This window comes from Brachyistius frenatus, unplaced genomic scaffold, assembly GCF_029030835.1.
Source record: "Brachyistius frenatus isolate BFR_SWC_R1_liver_20210118 unplaced genomic scaffold, ASM2903083v1 Contig_117, whole genome shotgun sequence".
NCBI lineage: Eukaryota > Metazoa > Chordata > Actinopteri > Embiotocidae > Brachyistius > Brachyistius frenatus.
This window is the reverse complement of record NW_027210716.1, coordinates 257062-278787: the sequence shown is the minus strand read 5'-3', so window position 1 is coordinate 278787 and position 21726 is coordinate 257062. Positions and strand designations below refer to the sequence as shown.

The window sequence follows — 21726 nt, the reverse complement described above, 5'->3', positions numbered from 1 at the left end:
AGGCATATTTCTTTCTGTTAAAAAACTTCAACAGAAATTATTAGTCACAGACTGACTTCACGAGGACTTTTCAGTCAGACTACCAAACACACTGGCTGTAAACAGGAGATTGTCAGCATCATTTGTTACCTTAATTACAACATGACAGCTATAGCCTGGAGTACAGGATCAAACACAGGTCCTTTCCACGTTCATCTTTTATTATTCATTTCAGCCTGCTGTGTCTAATTTTCACTGATTCTTTGCTCCTGTACTTGTTCAACTTCAGTCAAATCGTCTCCATGGTATATCTTGTGTTGTGTTTGTAAATCTAAGTGATGTCACCATGTTTGCTTCAACCACTCTTTATCCATGTATAAGACTGTCTGCAATGAAGATCAGATGATTCATGTTCAGATTGGTGCTCGGCAGGGTGTGGTGCAAGATTTTGCTGTGAAGGTGCTGCTTCATGCTGGTGCGGAAACAGCTGCCTTCAGAAATTCATAGAAATTCAAAGAAATTAATAGACCACGATGATACTGGCTACTGCGGTTAAGTCTGATGGGTTCCTCTGTTTTTCTGTAACTCTTAGGCTTATTAAAACACCACATTGCAGCCAACCTGACCTAAAACAAAATACTTGTATCAAAATAAAATGCAGTGACAATAGAAAATGCAATTTTTTTGCAATTACAATTGAACAAGATATTGGTTCTGCACAGGGAGGTTTTACAAACTGAGAAAAAAGAGAGAACTTTTTAAAATACAGCCTTCTGGTGTCACTTTAAGCTGCATCTGCAAAAACCGAGCTTAACCCGTGAAAGCTTATTATGTCACCTGGGCCACATGCACACTTTCCTTTTGTAGCAGCAATGATGACATATGATCCCAGAATTAGGATGATGGCATATACGGAAATATGCCAGCGTTTGAATTTTTAAAATGGTGTGGTTAATACATGTGCCGATTGACAAGATGCACAAGAATACTGAATATATGCATTTAAAGAGAAGGTGCAGTTGGATAAGGAGAGATAATGGAAACACAGAGTTTGGAGGACAGAGGGTTTCTGTTGTGTTTCTGCAGAAAAGGAACAGAATAGAAGCAGAAGTGAAAATGCTTATTTGGTGATTCTGTAATGAGTCAAGATAGGAGCTCCTGGACTGCTCTGCCAAAAGAGCTTGGCAAAGACAATCTTGATGTGTATTTTTACCAGTGGCTCCTGGCGTGCCAATAGCATATTTCTTAGCTGTTTAGCTCATTACATACCTTCTGCTATAATGTCACCATAAGACTATATATCAATGTCCTGCTACAGGGAGACACTTGACTATGCAACAGATAAACCCTAATGCGAAAGCTACAGATCCGCCCGAGGGTGAAGGGACATTGATTGCAGGGTGATTTGTGGTGCAGCCACTGACCCAAAGAAGGAACCCTAAGCTTCTAACAATTTGTGTATACCTGAAAAAAACAACAACTAAAAACTAAATGTCTACAGCTTCTCTGTAAAGGTGAACTTAGGTACAGCAATGCTTCTAGTCAAATGCGGAAATCAACATGTTAACATGCTATCCCATAGTGTAGTTGAGACATCGTATTGAAAAAACCCACAAATGTGAACCTCTGGGAAAAGTGGAAAACAGCGGGAGATTGTCATGATTGTCTGTACAAAACATTGTGCCAGTCCATCTCGTCTATTTCAGATAATTGAAAACTCTGACCTGCAGGTGGCACAACATAATGAGGAGCAGTGTGTTGGATTTCATGGCATGTAGCAGTGAGGTTGCAAATTCCAACCAACTGACCTCCTTCCCTCGCGGAACGAGGGACTAAATGCTCTTGCTGGGCCTGTACACACCTGTGATGTTACATTGTGGGAGGGTTAAGATTATGAGCAGGGTTAGGGTTAAAGGATTAGTGTGTGGGACCGGTGAATTAGTTTGGGGTGTGGTCAAGGCAAAAAAATCTCTCTTTCCAATGGTGGCCTTCAGGTACAGTAAAAACCCAAAAGGCCATATCTGGAGCCCGTGTTTGGTTTGTCCCTTCTGGGCCACTGTAGAAAAATGGCAGCACAACATGCTCCATGAGGAGGACCTGCTCCCTAAATGTAGCTATAAAGGGCTCATTCTGGGGTCATGAAAACATGATTCTTAGTTTCGGGTAATTATACACCATAGTAAAAATTATTATGAATATTATAGTCAATTTTCGCCAATGGATCCCCCTAAAACCTACACACTTGTCCATTAATTGTTGTTAAGGTTTTACCATTTCCTGAAGGTGCTAAAGAAGAGTCGTAGTATCTTTTTTCTTAATGATACGTCCAACTTTCATTTTTGGACCAAAGTAGCTGACCAACTGACAAACTGACAGCTTGACATGGCCATCCTTCTAGAAAAAACCTCCGTCCCTTATCTATATTGGCTTAATCTTAACAGGGTCATGGGGAACTGAAGCTTATCCCAGCTAACTTTGGGCAAAGGTGAAGAACACCCTGGACTGGTCACCAGTCCATCACAAGAGCAACACAGAAAGACAGACAACCACTCGTGCGCACACTCACACCGGTGGGGCTAATCATTTAAGTTGCTGTGGTTGGTCAAAAAATTGTATGTGTTCTCTTATGGATGGTCAATTGGCTGCATTACAGCAGCAACAACATTTTGGCTTAGGTAGTGGCAGTAACGTCGGTAAGATTACAGTCACGTAGTAAGGTTTCTGCAAGTATTTGCTCCAACATAAACTCCTTCTGATCCTTTTACTTTTGTTGTGTCTTCTTCTAGTAAACCAACCCCACCAAGCCACTATAAAAATAAACAGTGTGCACAAACAGCTGACAAACAGCTTTGTTTTCTCCCATCGGTAGGTGACTCTAATCCCAAAGCTCTCCTGACATACACTCAAGAGGTCCTAGAAATTGTAGACTTAGTGTGAAGAAGAAAAATAGAACCTCCCAAGGACATTTCTCACTCTCGTTTGTTTCACAATTATTTCCTGTTGAAGCTCCCACTGCCGCTTCCAAGAGCTGGAAGTGAGGTCTGATTAAAGCTTATAGAGAAGAATTTCATGCACTGCATACAATAAATGTGACAGCTTTGGTGAGCTTGATACCCCTAAGCATAATCTTTATGCATGCTGTTTTGACTTTCTATCCACTTGTATAACACAGTGACATTATGAACAAAGGAACGGAAAGAAAAAATAAAGACAGTTGCTATAGAAGAGTGAAACAGGCACTGTTACAGTGTCACAATGAGATGTTTTCTATTGATTTTACTTCTAATACTAGCCGTGCAATATTTGCAGTGCAACACAGATGCAACCAAATGCAGGACAAATTTCTTCACGGTGAACTTGTTTCCTGCATACAGGCAGACATGTAAATTCTCTAAGCCTGTTGTGAGGACATTTAGTAAGTGGACCAGTGAAGCTACACTACAGCAGATCTTTATGCATGCTTGGACTGTACTGACTGGGATGTTTTCACTCTGGATGAATACAAAGAGGCTGTGAAGTCAAACAACAGCTTCTGTGAGGACAACTGTGTACCATCGCCCATGTACAACAATGACAAACCTTGGTTTACAGCTGTGGTTTAAAAAGGAGGGACCATTTAGGAAAGGAGACAAGGACCAGTTCAAAGAGTCTGAATACAGGCACAGCAAGGTTGAGAGAGATGTTAGCGCCTGTACAACTTCCACAGGAGTTCTAAGACAATGTCACAGCCTCTGTCTGGGAGGGCTTCAGACATCACCAGCTTCAACCCCCCCCCCCCTCAACTAAAGATTAATGCATGGCCAACAACCTCAATGAGTTTGATTACTGATGGGAAAGACACATGTTCAGTCCTGACACATCCCCTAGACTCCAGGTACCATCTGCAGCTTCCCCACCTCAGCATTGGGCCGGGCTGCTGTTCAACTGCCCCCCCCCTTCCTTTCTCCCCAAACACAACAACAACTTTCTCCATCCTGTAGAGGGAGGTTAATAGACTGTTTCGAAAGACAAAACTACCACAAAGCAGCCCGACCAGACTCTGTCTCTCCCTCCACCCTGAGGCACTGTGGAGATCAGCTGTATCCAGACTTCACAGACATCCTGAACATTTCATTGTTTCAAATCCTCTACAATCATCCCCATCCCCCAAAATACAAGGCCCACAGAACCTAAATACTACAGACCCATGTCCCTAAACTCTGTGGTCATGAAGTCCTTTCAGCGCCTTGCGCTGTCCGATGTCATATCCATAACAGACTAGCTCCTTGGCCCCCATGCAGTTCACCCACAGAGCCAACAGGTCTGGGGAAGATGCAATAAAAATGACTCCCACTTCATCCCCCAGCACCTGGACTCTGCAGGAACCTATGCCAGGACTCTAGTTGTGGACTTCAGCTCTGCCTTTAACACAATCAGCAGCACATGCCTGACTTCACTTGCCGGTGGATCACCGACTTCCTGTCTACTATGAAGTAGCATGTGAACCTGTGAATGTAAAACACTTCTATGACTCCCAGACCATCAGCAACAGTTCCCCTAAAGGCCACGTCCTCTCCCCTCTACTCTTCCCCCTGTACATAAACAGTTACACCTTCAGTCACCGGTCAGTCAAGCTCCTGAAGTTTTCAAACGACCCCACCTTCATTGGGCTCATCTCTGATATGGATGCATATGGAGATGGTGGAGATGGTGGACTTCAGGAAGAAAGCACGAGCATCTGCCCCTATCACCACATGTGACTCCCCAGTCATCATCACTGTCATCCAACTGTTTCCTGGGCAACATCATCGCCCCAGACCTTGAGGGGAAGCAGAACATCAGCTTCCTCACCAAGAAGGCACAACACAGGATGTACTTCGAGCAGCTGTTGGGCAAGTTCAACCATCTTAAAGCAACAATGGCGCGCCATCACTGAGTCCATCATCACCATCTGGTATTCTGCTGCCACTGCCAAGGACAAGGAAAAGGGAAAGCTGCAGCACACCCTTCAGCCTGCTGAGAGGATGATTGGCTGCAACCTGCTGTCCAGGACCTGCATGCCTCCAGGACACTGAGGCAAGCAGAAAAGATCATGACTGACCCTCCCACTCCAGACATAAACTTTTTCAATTACTCCCCTCTGGCAAGAAGGTCCATCACAACCAAAACCTCACATCAAAAGAACCGTTTCTTCCCGACTGCAGTCTCATCAACAAGGTCCAGGACCCCCCACTGACAGAAGATATCTCATTCATAAACACTACACATCACATGAACATTAAATATGTAATCTTAAATTCCACATCTGTGAACTCATCACATCTAACATGGTGCATTATATTAACAAAACTATTCTCGGTATTATCAGACTTGCACGTTCCACGTACTGTTTATACTGTCTGGTTGCAATATAGCCCACATATTTTTGTACTTGTTATTTCTCAGGAAGCGTTATTTATCTACCACCTGTCTTTTCTGTTAGTTGTATTTTTCTCACTTTTGTATAATTTGTATAAATACTATTATAGTTACTTTTTGATTGCTATGCACCACAACACCAAGACAAATCCACGTGAAAACTTACTTAGCAATAAATTTAATTCTGATACACAGAACTAAAATTCAACAGGCAAATCCTAACTGCTTTTTCATCATTTGATAAGCTATTATTTTTTTCAAGACAGATTAGTAGAGAAGCAGGTGTGTGATGTGATGATGTCAACAGGATGGTTAATTCAATGGATGGCAGTGAATGTAACTGTGTTTCACTCGATTCTTCTGCTTCACAGACAGCTCAAAAAAAGGACAACTTGACCCCGGGAAAAGAAGAAACACTGGTCTCGCCTTGCCCAAATTAAACATTGGTCTCTGCCTTGTTAGCAAGCTTGAATTGCTAATGTCTTATTTACATTTTGTCATTTAGATTTCAAATTTGCATTTCCTCTTATTTATGCCGCTGTCTTTCCCAGATTTCTTCAAAAAGTGATTCCATTCAGTTCCCCTTGAGGAAAACAACCATTCATTAAATAAGAAAATAGGCTGTGCTGCAGCACTGATGTAATGAATAATGTTATGGCTCTCATTAAAATATACTGTGTTCCAAAAGATTAGTTGCAGAAAACATGCACATTTCAGTGAGAGATGTCATAAATCATACATACTTCAAAATAGCCAGTGAGGTGGCACAAATGCAAGATAACCAGTTTCCAAAACTAGCAATGCAAATTACGCTAAATCTTTTTTTTTTTTCTCCAGTAGACTTGAAGAAAACATCTTTTTATCTGACAAATATTACAGAGTGGTTGCATCATGACTCAGGTGAAGTACCAAGCTGGCCTATCATCATTTTGCATACCTCCAGCAGTTTGGACCTTCATTGGAGTCCACCATACTATACAGGGTTAAACCCTCAGTGTCCATTGGTGCTCCTCTGTGGCTATGAGTTGGTTTAAAAGTAGAATCATTAGGTGTTATGTCAAAGATCGCATGGATAGAGTCTGTGTTTCTGCCAGTATAAGAAAAGGTATTGTATTCCCACTAAACAGACGTCAGGAGAAATAACTCAGAGCTCTCCTGGGCTGGGCTGAAAGTACATTTTTTATCTATTACAGGACAGTTTAATGAACCAGCATGCCTGTGCTTGCAGTAGGACTTAATTGTTGTTTTGTAGTCAAGAGACTTACTAATCTAAATAACACCGGGGATTGTGAGAACTTGTTGTCAAAATAAAAGCCTATTGTGTTTTAAGTGGAGGCGTGCTTCAAGTGGAAAAAACCAAGAATGCTTCATTGGACAAGACAGGGAAACAGGGACAAGTACAAAGAAGATAACTATTTCAAACAGGGCTATACATAATTGCATATATGAAGAATTTGTCCGAGTGGACCTTATGTGAAAAACAACCAAAAAGCCTACATACAAAGTCCGCTAGTTTACACGAGTGAAAAGGATATTTTCAAGACAGAATAACACATTCCAAGCAGTGTTGTGGCCAACAAATCATATGCATGGTGTGCATTGTGTTGGGTGTGCTGCATATGATATAGCCTATATATAGTAGGCCTATTACCAATATGGATGGTGACGCCAGCATTTTTTTTTTTAATTTAAAGTAAAAGCTCATAATATATAAAGCATTCCTTATTTGATTACTTCCCTTATCTATACAATACATTTGTGTGCTTCTTTTTGCTTCTGTGGTCCTTCATTTCTTTGAGTTTGTCTTCCAAAAGATCATTTTATCTTTGCATTTTGTCGCTGATAATTACCTTCTTGTGAGGCCTGTAGACATTGAATATAGCGTAGAAATCTAAAACTTCCAGTAAAGCCAAATTAAACAACAATGAACAGTTGATTGCATTCTTAATTTAGGGTGTTTACTTCTCGCCAAATCTTTGGTAAAAATGTAGGTTTTATTTTGAAAGCGCTCCCCGGAAATCATGTACCTTATCTCGTGTTCTTGATGCTGCTGTTGTGGAAACGGGAGTGGGCGGAGCTTGCTGGTGCCATTCGACTCCGGGTTTGACGCGGTGATGAAGTCCTCGGTGACCAGCTCACTGTAGTCAGTCCTTAGAGCTGCTTTAGCGCACAACTTTTAATACCCGCCGTGCGTCCAGTCCGCGGACTTTCCCAGACAACAAACTAGACATTTTCTTTCAGTCTCGGTTTAATTTCGCCTGTAAAACGAGGCCAGGCTAGACCTGTCGCGCAATATCCTCACCACCTTTTTTTTTTTCCCCCCTCGCAGCCAAAATAGTCTGGTGTTTAAAGGAATATTTTAAAAAAACAAAACCAAAAAAAAAAAAGAGCACACTTTGCCAGGGGTTGTTGACTTGGACATGAAGATGTGGAAGAAGGTATGAAACGACTGATAATGAGGATTATCTCCGCAACTAACAGATATGCAGTGAGGTGCCCTGGTTTGCGGATTCAGGCTGCTCGGTCATCGAGCTGAGGGGGAGAATTTTGGGGAGAAGTCTTGCGGAGCACAAAGAGCTTATTAAAGCCGAGCCGTACAAGTTTGAGCCATGCATCCCGTGTGCTGACAGAACAACTGAAGTGGAAGAGGAGTTGCAGCTGTGGCTTCTTTCGGACTCGTTTTCTGCCCTAGACTTACAGCACAACACAAAGTTGGACAAGTTTCCAGGCTGTGCCAATAACGCTCGCTATTAAAAGGAGCTGCATCCAAACAGTTGGACGTGCTTTCGCAGCCAAAGTGCAATTCTTCTGCTGCAGTGTTTTTAGACCACAGTGTGAGGCTTCCAGGGAACTGAAGTCCACCTTAAATGCGGACTGGTTTGTGGTCAGTGAGTGCTCCGCCGAGTTGCCAGTGCCACTTGGTTCTTAATCCAAGTCGGTCCATTTGTTACAACCTAGTAACAACACCATGGAGCTGATATACGGCACCATCGTCCTGCTGGGGTGCATCTTCCTGGACTGGACTCTTCTGGCTGCTGCAGAAGAAGGTGAGTCTGGATTTTTTTTTTTTTTTTTTTTTAAAATGTTCTTTTAACCTTCAGATGCTGCCCAGACTTGTTTTTTTTTGTTGGAGTTACATGGCTGAATGAAATGTCCAATTAGTATCACATCCCGTTCTTTTTCCAAAAGGAAGTGCAGTCAAACCACAAAGGCGTTTTAAAAGCATGGAATGCATTCACCTAAATCTCAGTTGAGTAGTCATAGAAAATATCATGACCACAGCCTCACTTAGTAGAAGTAGTGTATGGTATAAGTGCAGCATTAATTCCAAAAGAAATGTCAGTGTAGTGATATCTATAGAAAATGTGTTTTTCCTCTGTTTTAATCTGCTAGTGGACGATTTAGTTTATCTTTGACATAGTTGTGTCACAATGTTGTCAAACATGTTGGACCCTGGTGTCTTCTGAAAGGCCATATCTAAGACCAGCTCACCATTAGTTTGTGCATTCAAGTCATCAAAAGGTTCCCGTTCTGCTTCCTGGGGGATCATTAACCAGCATACCCGAAAATCAATACTAAAACATTCAGCACAGGCCTAGTGTTGCTTCAGTGGGTTAACGTAGAGCGCTCGAGGAGGCCTTTTGACTTTTACACCCAGCTCTGAGGAAAAAAAAACATCCAACACCCTCTGTATCAAATATGTCATCTGGATCATCATTTATATTCATTTCTGGCAGCAGACTCTGCATTAACAGGCAAATTGTACTGGATCAGCTTTGTGACGCCTCGAGGGAGAAATAAGGCTGTCTGTCATAAAGTTAAAGAAAATGATTGGTTTCAAATGGTCTGGTTTTACAAGCGAGTATAGCTCGACATCATCAGCATAACAACGGGGGCAGTGTCTGGATAATTTGCTTAATGCAAGAGTGGAAGAGCCATGCTGACAAACCAGAAGGCCGGGTGTTTATTTGTGTTTAATCTTCTGGCACGTCTGTCTTTTTGTGACATTAATCGAGGTGTCTGGTGCCGTGGAGTGAGCTGAAAACTGATTTGAGTTTGTTAAGAATGCGGAGAGAAACATCTTTGTGCGCAAGCCTTGATAGGAAATGGTCTTTGGAAATAATAGGCTGGTGTTTACTGCGGATCAAAGGATCACAACCGGGTTTCTTTTTAGAGCTGTTGAACTGCAGGGTTTTTTAAAAGTAAAAAGTACCTTATTGCTGTGTGGGCTGCACTTTGCTGTTCACCTGTGAAGACTGCTCTGAATTCCCCATTGTGCTTTTCTGGTTGGTACCGTTTCTAACCTTTGTACACAGCGATGTTGTGTCATTGCTGCACAGTTTGCGTGCTTTCTTTGGTGTTTTTTCCCTCTTCAGTTAACGTCATATATGAATTAGAACGGACACGGTTGGGTGGCGCCTCGTACTAGTGCCCACTACCACCGGAAGGTGGCGCTAATTACGCCTAAAAGCTGTTTGCCGGCTGCCATGAAGACTCAAAAGAAGGAGAAGAACATGTTACAACCGGGCTTCAGTAAAAAAAAAAAAAACGTGTGCCGTTGTGAGATTAGATGCTACAGTATAAACAAAACAATACATGAAAAGATGACTACAGCCATTAAAAAGGTGTGTTCTGTGTGATTTGAGAGTGACGCACCAAGCAGACGGTCCATCCTCAGATCAACAATCAGTGGCTAGACTTGTCAACAAACAAAGTTTGGTGGTTGTTATGGAGGGCAAACATCGGCCACCATCTCAAAATCTCAAAGATTATGCGTAAAGACATGCATCAACTTGTGGATTTTTGTTTGCATTTCAGCCTGAGTTTACAATACGAGTCTCTCTCTTTGTGTGCGTGCGTGTGTGTGCGTGTGTGTGTGTGTGAGAGAGAGAGAGAGAGGCAAGGCTGGATGTCTGTAAAAAAAATAGTCGCAAATATCAAATGGTATTTTTGCTTCAAATACCCGTCTCTAATAAACACTACATACGATGACGTAAAACTAAAGGTTGACAAAACAACAGTTTCTCTGCTAATTTCCCAACGAAGCAGATCAATTCACCGTGAGAACAATGAGCTCTTTAACAATGAAACTTTTCCTTAAGTACGCTCATTGCAATCCGAAATTGTTGTAAACAGGACTACCATGAACATGCATGACTTCACATACTCTGTGGCAGGAACACAAATCTGTCAACTGCATCTGATTTGAGGCCTCGAAACCTTTTTCTTCTTCCAGAGACTTGCAGTTTGGCTTCTGCTGTGCACTGAACAAATACATGCATGTCGCGTATGTGACATCACCCATGGTTCTATTAAGGGTGTTTTTTAAGATTGGATTTGCCACTTGTGCTTACGCACCCACCAGAAGAAGATTTTAAATTACTACTGCAGCTACTGAGAGTCTGGATTCTTGCGGGGCTTTGTTGACTTTGTATTTCGAGAAAGAGGTTTGGGATTTTCCCAGACGCTTGATTTTGGTCCGAGTTTTCTGGCAGCGAGGAATCTGGCCATTAGAAGAGCTTCTCCAGCTGGGGCTGAAAAGTTGTGCAGCTGAGACCTGACCTCTGACTCAACTTTTTCTCAGGAACACGGGACATACTTAACCTCAGATCTGTGTGTGGGAAGTGATGTCGCACAGGTTTTTGGTGTCAGAATTATTGAAAAAAAAAAAAAAAAAATTCCTGAGGAGACTCGTTCGACTTGGCTCCGGTTCACCCTTTTTCTGATGTTTACAAGATGCTGGTTCCAAACAGGTGCAGCTGAGGCACGATGTGGGGAACGGGCACGCAGACGGAGGCTGAGGGGTCGTTGCGGCTCGCGGACCGACTCCAGAACATCTGTGTCTTGCCAAGTGTGAACAAGATGTCTGGTTTCCGTGTCTTGGGTAATGGCCCACTCCTCTGCCAGCACGCTCTGGATCCTTGTTCTCCACCTAGTAGGGAATTTTGTAATGAACTGATGGGAGGGCAGATGAAGCTCGCAGCTGCCAAATCTCTCCTCCTTTCTCCGACTAAAGGATAAATAAATCGCTTACACACACACACACACACACACACACACACACCACTTGCTCGTTCAGTCCGCGTATTGCTCTTCCTTCTGTCTCCGTGAAGATTAAAACAGACCTCTTGATCTGATAATTACTTTGGCTGGAAATTAATAACACGCTTTGGGTGAGAATTTGTAACGAGGATGCACGCGCACGCACACACCCACACCCACACCCACACACACACACACACACACACACACACACACACACACACAAAAAAAAAAAAAAAAGAAGCTGTTTCTTTGCCTCGCATATATAAAAATGTATTATGTACAGAAAACTATAACCAAGGCATCAAACCAAAAACGCCTTTTTAACCAATATTAATAATTCTCACTAATGTAGGCCTACTACAATTTTAAAGCATATTTGACTTCATAAATGTAAGCTATAATGACTCCTTATCCTCCCACACGCAGACTCAACCCATTTTGTTTTTCTCCCGGCCGCTCTTTATTCCTCGCACACACGGTTTCTCTCCCTCACCGATAGTGAGCTGCAGCCAGCGACACGAGCACTGCAGTCTTTTCCACCTGTTCAGGTCCAGGGATTTAACGATATCAACGCTGTTGTCAGAAGTGATCTGTTCTATTTTAATATACACGGCTCGGAGGCGTGTTTGAGCGCTGGTGCACCTGAATCACCTGCGTGATCATCTGAGGTGTAGCGGGTTCGGAGGCGGCCGCTCTTGATATCACATGATACATTCATTGAGGACAGATTCGAGCCAAAAATTGGAAAAAGAACATATTAATTCATGCGTTTTTTTTCCCATTCCCCTACTACATTACGGCGATTCTCCAGTGGGAGGCCATTACAGTGTAATTAAGTAGTTTGAGAACTACTTCATCTTCAAACAAATGAAAGTGATGTGGAAAGCCTGGCGAAAAAAAAATTGCATTTATTTTAGATTCTTTTTTAAAAAAAATATTTGTTCGACATTTGAACCTCACCTAATGCATACAAGGTTCTTGATACACGTGTTTATGCTTTTTTTTGACCATACGTGCGTTGTGGTGTAGAAATAGTTAGCTATAACTGCTGAATACTGCTGTCAAGAACAGAAGTACAAACGCTTACTTTTGGCTGGGAGGCTTGTACTTAGTGCGTCTAGTTTATAACTGTAGATCCATCTTTCTTGACACTGGCAACAGGGGAGTCCACTTCTGCAACATGTTACTGCATCTGTTACTTCCTCCTATTTACATGTCATCTTTTCACATCGTACGGCCCAAGAGAGTGCAGCTGCCAGTGTAATTTGTTTATTTAAGGCCCGTCTTCTTGTTTGGCTTGAAAAAACATCCACAGCACTTTTTTAGCTTCTGCTGATGGAAAAAAGGAGCAAAGTGTCATCCCGTCCCTTGCAAACTTGACACGCCTGTAGCAGTGTTTTTCCATATCTCCCTCAAACCAAAGGCCCCCCTTTTGCAAAACAGCCTTCACTCTCATCTCTTTTTGTTTGGCACCAGAAAAGATCCCACGTTCGGCCTCCATTCGGAACACATGCGCTCACGCCGCCACAAGTTGGTGGACAAGACGCAAAGCGGGAGTGACGAGTTATCTGGGTAATTAACTCGCATTTCAAACAGGGTCACATGATTTCAAACAGGGTCACATGATTTCAAACATATTGTAAATTGTAAACTCTCTGTAATCCATCATCTCCAGTATATCGTTGACAAAGGTGCCCAGATTTTCCTGCAAGCGGGGCTCACTTTACAGTAGAACTTTTGTCATGTGTCGCTGATGGGAAATGGTTTTCTACGTAAAATACCGGCGCTCTCACCTGTGGCTGTTGTTGCTTTTCGTAGGTAAACAACGTCATGTGATCACGAAGCGCAGCGGTACGACATCATTACATCAACAAGTTGGAATATTGCCATTATCACGATATTCATTTTTTTCATCATATTAAAAATAATAACATCTCGATGACATATAGCATATACAGTGGGTACGGAAAGTATTCAGACCCCTTTAAATTTTTCACTCTTTGTTTCATTGCAGCCATTTGCTAAAATCAAAAAAGTTCATTTTATTTCTCATTAATGTACACTCAGCACCCCATCTTGACAGAAAAAAACAGAAATGTAGAAATTTGTGCAAATTTATTAAAAAAGAAAAACTGAAATATCACATGGTCATAAGTATTCAGACCCTTTGCTCAGTATTGAGTAGAAGCACCCTTTTGAGCTCGTACAGCCATGAGTCTTCTTGGGAATGATGCAACAAGCTTTTCACACCTGGATTTGGGGATCCTCTGCCATTCTTCCTTGCAGATCCTCTCCAGTTCCATCAGGTTGGATGGTGAACGTTGGTGGACAGCCATTTTCAGGTCTCTCCAGAGATGCTCAATTGGGTTTAGGTCAGGGCTCTGGCTGGGCCAGTCAAGAATGGTCACAGAGTTGTTCCGAAGCCACTCCTTTGTTATTTTAGCTGTGTGCTTAGGGTCATTGTCTTGTTGGAAGGTGAACCTTCGGCCCAGTCTGAGGTCCAGAGCACTCTGGAAGAGGTTTTCTTCCAGGATATCTCTGTACTTGGCCGCATTCATCTTTCCTTCAATTGCAACCAGTCGTCCTGTCCCTGCAGCTGAAAAACACCCCCATAGCATGATGCTGCCACCACCATGTTTCACTGTTGGGATTGTATTGGGCAGGTGATGAGCAGTGCCTGGTTTTCTCCACACATACCGCTTAGAATTAACGCCAAAAAGTTCAATCTTGGTCTCATCAGACCAGAGAATCTTATTTCTCATAGTCTGGGAGTCCTTCATGTGTTTTTTGGCAAACTCTATGCGGGCTTTCATATGTCTTGCACTGAGGAGAGGCTTCCGTCGGGCCACTCTGCCATAAAGCCCCGACTGGTGGAGGGCTGCAGTGATAGTTGACTTTGTGGAACTTTCTCCCATCTCCCTACTGCATCTCTGGAGCTCAGCCACAGTGATCTTTGGGTTCTTCTTTACCTCTCTCACCAAGGCTCTTCTCCCACGATTGCTCAGTTTGGCTGGACAGCCAGGTCTAGGAAGAGTTCTGGTCGTCCCAAACTTCTTCCATTTAAGGATTATGGAGGCCACTGTGCTCTTAGGAACCTTGAGTGCTGCAGAAATTATTTTGTAACCGTGGCCAGATCTGTGCCTTGCCACAATTCTGTCTCTGAGCTCCTTGGACAGTTCCTTCGACCTCATGATTCTCATTTGCTCCGACATGCACTGTGAGCTGTAAGGTCTTATGTAGACAGGTGTGTGCCTTTCCTAATCAAGTCCAATCAGTTTAATTAAACACAGCTGGACTCCAATGAAGGAGTAGAACCATCTCAAGGAGGATCAGAAGAAATGGACAGCATGAGTTAAATATGAGTGTCACAGCAAAGGGTCTGAATACTTATGACCATGTGATATTTCAGTTTTTCTTTTTGAATAAATTTGCACGAATTTCTACATTTCTGTTTTTTTCTGTCAAGATGGGGTGCTGAGTGTACATTAATGAGAAATAAAATGAACTTTTTTGATTTTAGCAAATGGCTGCAATGAAACAAAGAGTGAAAAATGTAAAGGGGTCTGAATACTTTCCGTACCCACTGTATAACGAAACAATTAAAAAAAAAAAAAAATCAGCCAATATATTGATATTGTAAATTTTTTTACTCCCTAATATTTATACCGGCCCCTGAAATCCAGTATTGGTTGGGTTCTAATTGTCTCTGGGCAGCCCCACATGTTGACTGGTTGATTGACCAACACGGTGTAAAGCAGAGAAGTGTGTGAGTTTATTTTCCAAGGCTTTACCCTACGAGCAAGCGATAGCTGATAGACAACAACTTGTGCATCGGCAAAATGTTCCGGGTGGAACTCGTGTAGAGTGCGAGCACGACGACGTAAATAGACTTCTGACAGTCATGTCTTAATATGGAATGAAACGAAACCTCCAGGATTCACGTTTACAGTATGTGCGTTGATAGTAGAATGCCTTCTGGTGGAGGTGAGAATGAGGTCTCCCCTCCTAAATCTTTCAAAAAGCAGGATGTTCTTCCATTTTTTTTCCCGAAGATCTGTCTGCTGTTTATTCTTTCACCTCCTGACTCCTTCGTAGCACAACTAGCCTGATGAATAGCATAAAGCTTTGGAGTCTAAACTAAACCTCGCTCAGTGTCTCCGATGCAGAAAGGATGTTTTCATCTAAGCGGCCTTCCTTGAGCCTCAATCCCTTCTTTCACAGACATGTACCCTTTTCTTTTGCTACTCTTTCCACGTCCTCTGTCTCCTTGATGTTTGACTGGTGCTATGCTGTTTTCTCTTGCTGACTGTCTCCCCTGCCGTGGAAATGTGGATCGTTTCCCAGAAATCCTTTTAAATGGAACCGATTTTTATAAGAAAGGGATTTGCATTTAAAGCACCCCCTCCCCACACCCATCTCTCTCTCCCTCCCTCCCTCCTTCCCCCCTCCCCCTCCGAGAGCCTGTAGCCCATCATCCTCGGCACCTCAATCCGATGATTAGCTTCCTCAAGAGTTAAACAGGCATCCGAGTGCCACAAGTACTCTCAGTCCGTGTCTCTCTCTCGCGCCCCTTTTCCCTCCGAGAAGGATGCATATGGCAGCTGGGAGTTGCAGGTGGATGATAGCTGAGCTCGGCATTCACTTTGGAGAGCCAGTCTGTCCTCCACCCACACGCTACTCTCCGAGAGTGGGACACAATGGGGACAGGCTGCGGCGGAGAGGGAATGAGGCCACAGCCTATCAGCCATAAGCACCAAGGAGAATGGCACTTTTAGAAGGATGGGGGGGGGGGGTGTCTCTTTGAAGTGAGTCAAGGAGAGATGGGGAGACCGGCACGAGTCAACGAAATAGAAAGAGCAAGTGCAGCGAGGGCAAGGAGGGTGCAAGTATGTTCACGTCTGCACGGTGCATAATGAGCAAAGTATGTGCACTGCCTATTTGCATTCTTTAATCACACACACCTGGGGCCAGATATGCGAGATATATGCAGTGGCTTGAATATGTGATTATAATAAAGGGATTAAAAAGGCCTTTAATTAGAAGACAACAACAGAGACAGAGCTATTTATCTCAGGTCCATCTCTGTCATTTATCTTGCGCTCTAATCACGGCTGTTATTTGAGGCCGACTGAGCTGTGTGTCGGGCAAAAAATAAAATAAAAATGCCTTGTGAGACATTTCCACATGCTATTGTTGTGCTATTGCTTGTGATGTTTTTGTCGCCACATTCAGAAATAGAATGAAACCTTGAAGGGAGGGGGGGGGGGAGGAGGAGCAACGCGAGGCCGGTAAAGCGTCTGAGGCTGGATGTGCAAGAATTGATTAAAAAAAAAAAGAAGAAGCAACCTTGATGTACAAATTTCTCTGCTCGAAGCATCAGTAGACTTGATTCGATTTGAGTCGGGGATATTTTCCTCCCTGCGTCACAGGTTGACCTACATCCCGCGTTTGATATGCCCGTTTTAAGTTGAAACGCAATTCACATCAACCTAGAGAACACATGCATATTTGCCTCTACCGCTACGCGTGCACACATCTTTAGCACATCTCCCATGACCTGCCTTCATATACCGCTCTGGACCAAGTGGGCTCTGCTATATACGGCATAACAGAGACATTCCTGTGCGCTAGCTGCCCTCCTACAGCTCTCACACAGCTAAGAGCTTTAAGAGGGAGTCATGCTCCAAAATGGAGAGGGTCAGTTCTGTCAAAGAAGCTTTAAACACCTTTTTTATTTTTATTTTTTTTGGCAGCTTCGTATCTTGGTATCTTATTTTTAAGGAGTGCAGCAAAGAAAATGTTCTTTTGAGTTTTTGCTTTCTGTTCCTCCATATTTTTACATCACTATGGCTTCAATCGTGACCGGTTGCTATCTCCGCTCAACCCTGTCCAATCATCGAAGAGTCATTGTGTTCTTAAACTGTGCTTTTTTTTCCCTCAGATTTGACAAAAGTATGGTTTTGATATTCAAACAGTCTGTAAACTACTGAAAACATAATGTGGCTGGTTGAGGAAGCAAAATGAGGCTCTTTGTACTCGAGCAAATGGCTTCACATCCGACGAGGAGTTTATCTTTATTGGAGATATATCGGTCACCGCCACACAGACACCCGGTTGCAGGATGGTTGGAGCAACTGATGAAGAGAATTAGCTCTCCCCATTTCTGTTTTTAGTTGCATATAAAAAAGTGTGATGTGTCAGAATAAAGGAGAAAATTCTTGCCGAGATATTCTGTTCTCTTGTATCTTTACTTAGATGTGTCAATCCTTAGATGGTTTATTTAACTGGAGTCTGCACTGTTAGCTTCAAGCTGTCCACCTCCCACAGCAGATTAGTCACTGAACGCTCTGTGTGTGTGTGTGTGTGTGCACGTTTTCTTCGTCTTCATCTTCATCTTCGTCTTCGTCTTCGTCAACCCCAACCCCCACCCCCACAAAATGAATTGTAGATTCTGCTTTAGTAAAGGCTTTGATAAAAACTCTATTTTAAGTACAGCAGACATTTTTGGGGCTCATGGAGAGTTCGTTAGATGCATCACAGCAGTAGATGGAGCTCTGTGGGTTTTTCATCAAGCCAGATATGAAATAATATAGGTCACCTGTGATATATTATTTTACAAAAGTTCACATTTCCATCCTTTTTTTTTTTTTTTTTCTGTTATCAAAATTTTTGTTTTCTTTGCCCGATCTCTGTAGCATCATTCCAGCTCTGTAAATGAAATGGATCAAAGTCCTTTGTAGTCACAATTAAATAACACAAAACACAACCTAAAGTTATGTAATCAGCAAACTATACTACACTGGTCTAATCATCGGAAGGCACCCCAACACGGGGGTGGCAGAGTGTCCTGCTGCTTAGGAAGATCATCCCAGGTCTCAGCACTGCGTGATTCCAAAGTGTCGGGGGTGAAGCGGTGTCAGTCCATGACGGACGCCGACCTCAGCCGCCCTGGCAGGAGAACACAAGAGGATGAATATCCTCTTCAAAGATTGGGAAAGTGTTGCGAAAACAAGCACAAAACCCGCACTTTCCCATATTGCGTTTGTAGGCGGTCTGCCTTCGCAGACTAACAGCTGCCTTCGAGCCCCCTATAAAGAAGATAGCTTAACGTGAGGCTGGCTGGTTTGTAGAGAGCAGTTTTGACCGCAGTGTGTGATGATGTGGGAGAGCTGCCAGGAAAAGTAGGTTGTAAGACCTGAAATTGGTTCATAAGGATCTTTGTGCTGCGGTGCAAAAACAGACGTGTTGACGGCTTTCTATCTTTTTGTTTGAAAGATTTTTTTTTGATAGTGACGGTGTAGGCAAACAGGAAACGTTGAGAATGACATGCAGTAGAGGTCTGACTAGCTGGGAATCAAATTGGGGAACTTGCTGCTCAGGGCAACTACACCCATGTGGTTTGAGCCCCAACAAGTCAGCAGGTCGGGCTTTATATATTAATTACGTGTGGGAAGTCCTTTCAAGGGGATGAATGGTCTATTATTTATTTGACTATACCAATCTGAAAACGTGTGACATTTGTCTGTTTGCAGTCAAACATGGAAATGGGTCTTCTGCCAGCTCTGATCACAGGATTTAGACTGCTCGCACTGATGTTCACTTGCACGTCACCCAGATGATTATTCAATGAGCAGAAGATCATTTCCCAACGTAAAACCCATCCTCTAAATGGATGAGTTTTCGTTTTGCTAATTTTCTTTTCAGCCCTACAGCTGTACAGTCTCTGACAGCATCTACCCAGTAAAAGGAAGGAACGGTCTTCACAGGAAGCCTACCTTGTCACAGAAGTGTCGTTTTTTAAAAAGACCCGAGTGCTAAAATGTATGATGCAGTACACATCTGTTGAGTAAGGCATGTGGCCTTCAGTCTTGTAGCTCCAAGGTCTTCGAGAAGAATGAATCAATTCTTAAGCTCAAAAAAATGTGACAGCATGAGTGTAAAAATGAAAAGATATGGTGTGTTTTCTGTTTAATAGAAGAGTGTTGAATGTGTCTCTCACTGTGCTCAGCTCCAGCCATATCACTATGTAAATAATGATGAGGGAAAATGAGTCTAGCTTCACTAATCATTACATGTAACCCTGATTTCAATAGAACTTCCCTTCTCCTATCTGCCGCAGTAAAAACTAGCAACATTTAAAGTAGGAAATTAAACCAGATACAGACGTAGAAGAAAATGTTGAATATTGATGGGTAAACTTTCACATCTTTGTGTGTTTAGGAATTTTACAAATTACACATTTAGTTCAAATAGAAGATTTTGAAGAAATTACGATTAGAGACTTTTATGTAAATTATATCATAAATAAAGAGGGAAAAGAGAAAATGAGTATCAGTAATAAGAGAAAATAGATAATAGACTTGTTGCACTCCTGATCTGCAGATGTGCCCTTTTTGGTTTTGGACAATGACGTTGTGCCCCCCTCGAAATGCAAAGGCCAGTCAAAACACCTCGTGTGGCGAATTTCTTCACTGCTGAAGGCATTTCAAGTGTCTCCTTTGCCAAATTGACAGAGTTTGGCATCAAATTCCACGTGTGCCCTCTGAGACATGAGCATGTTAATGGTCAAAACACTGACGCGCCTAGAACAGTGGTCACAAAAACGCGTGTCACTCAGGTGCTGATGTTGATCCATCGACAAAACTTGAATTACCTAATCACGAAGGTTATAGCTTTTCCTTGCTCCGTGATTCTCTCTTTTCGCACATAACAGAAGCGGCCTCTGAACATTTTGATCCACCCTCGTATGACTATGTCCGTCTCTTCAACAGTCCCATTCTTCCGCAATAAACATGACTAAAGTGAGATGAACAGACTGAGAACTTCATTAGATTAACAATGTTTACTATAAGGTCATAACTTGTAGTTAAAAAAAAAAAAAGAAAAGAAGGTAATATATAGAAATATTTGTCATTTCGCAAAATTGTGATAACAACATATTATTGGGGCCTCTGGTGATTCCCACCTCTACTAGTTGCAGCCCTGATTGGGAAGATTCAATATGAAATCTCCAGGTTACAGTGGAACTGAGGAGTCTGATGATCTGCCTCAAAAACCAATACATCACTCAACACTGGTTTAACTACTTTCTCATTTGGGTGTCATTTTAAGTGGTGTCTTTTTCTACCCTTCACAGTATTCTTTATTTGAAGGCAGCGTGACTTGTGGAAATGCGGAGGATTTAAGAAGCGCCGTATACCCTCCAAAATATAATGATTTGATTTAAAAAAAAAAAAAAAAAAAGTCTTTTTAAGTCTTCCTTTGTAATTCATTCTTCCTCTTATAGGATTCTGTATCAGGAAGCCACCAGGGAGCTGGTGTAGCCTGCAACAATGTTCTCAAGAAGCCTTTCAGTTTTTCACAGGGTTGGGTTATTTTTGAAGAGGGCTTGAGAAAGTGGTGCCCATAATTGGAAGTAGCAGGAGGTGAATTCTCTCAGTGGCAAATCGATATTCCAAAGAAGCTGAAATACTCTGTAAAACAAGGCAATTTAACCAATCATGCTGTATGAGAGCGAGTGCATGTGCTCCAAGTATTTAAAAGGTGTGTGGTAAGAATTGAATTCTGAATAATTTAACCAGAAAGATGAAGCACGCTTTTGTCCTTGCTTGCCTCCTGTTGGGAATTCAGTGTGGAAATCTAGTGCTTTTGTCTCTCTTTGCCAACATTAGCCAGTTCCTCTTGTTCCACAGATGTCCAACGGCAAACACTTTCTATCGTCAAACTGTCAATAGATGTCACCTCTGTACATTCTGGTCATTTTTCATCTAGTTCAGTTTCTTTGGGAATACACCGCAGCTGTTTGAGTTTGTTTGTCTGAGGGAAAAGGACCAAGTCTAAGATGCCCTCGTGCTGTTCAGCAGTTGACACTACAGGTCAAAACTCATTACTCGCAGGCGGCAATATAAAAAGGCACGATGTCTCACATCCTCTTAACCTTAACCTCTCATTTTATGTGAGGGTCAAAACTTTTTACACCGCTGTGATCAGAAGTATGTTTTTGCTTTGAACTAGTGACTTGAATAATGCAACAGTTTTTCTTTCCACTTTACCGCAGCTAATTAAAAGGGAAAAGGAACGTTTCATAGGTGCACCTTTAGATGTGTCTGCCTTTATGAACATTTGTTTTGTTCTCCAACACCACAAAAAAGCTTTTGTTAAATCCTCCCTTTTGTTATAATTCACAGATCAATTCAATTTTAACACCAAGTAAGAATTAAAGGATTAAAAAGGCGATTTCCGGGGATCAGAACACACATTCAGCTGAAAAACAAGTAGAAATCCAAAAAGTTTTACTGTTGTACT

At 42.4% G+C, this 21726-nt stretch overlaps 2 protein-coding genes across 2 annotated transcripts in view; one reads left to right on the top strand and one right to left on the bottom strand.

Annotated features, from left to right (window-relative positions):
* LOC138629514 (GDNF family receptor alpha-4-like) overlaps positions 1-21726 on the bottom strand; it is a 326543-nt gene that overhangs the window by 155381 nt on the left and 149436 nt on the right. The gene's annotated exons all lie outside the window — the stretch shown is intronic.
* Positions 7491-21726, top strand: part of ephb4a (eph receptor B4a) — a 39251-nt gene continuing 25015 nt past the window's right edge. Inside the window, exon 1 of the mRNA XM_069713227.1 lies at positions 7491-8423. Coding sequence (XP_069569328.1) covers positions 8345-8423 — 79 coding nt within the window. The 5' untranslated portion in view covers positions 7491-8344. The remainder of the gene's footprint in view (positions 8424-21726) is intronic.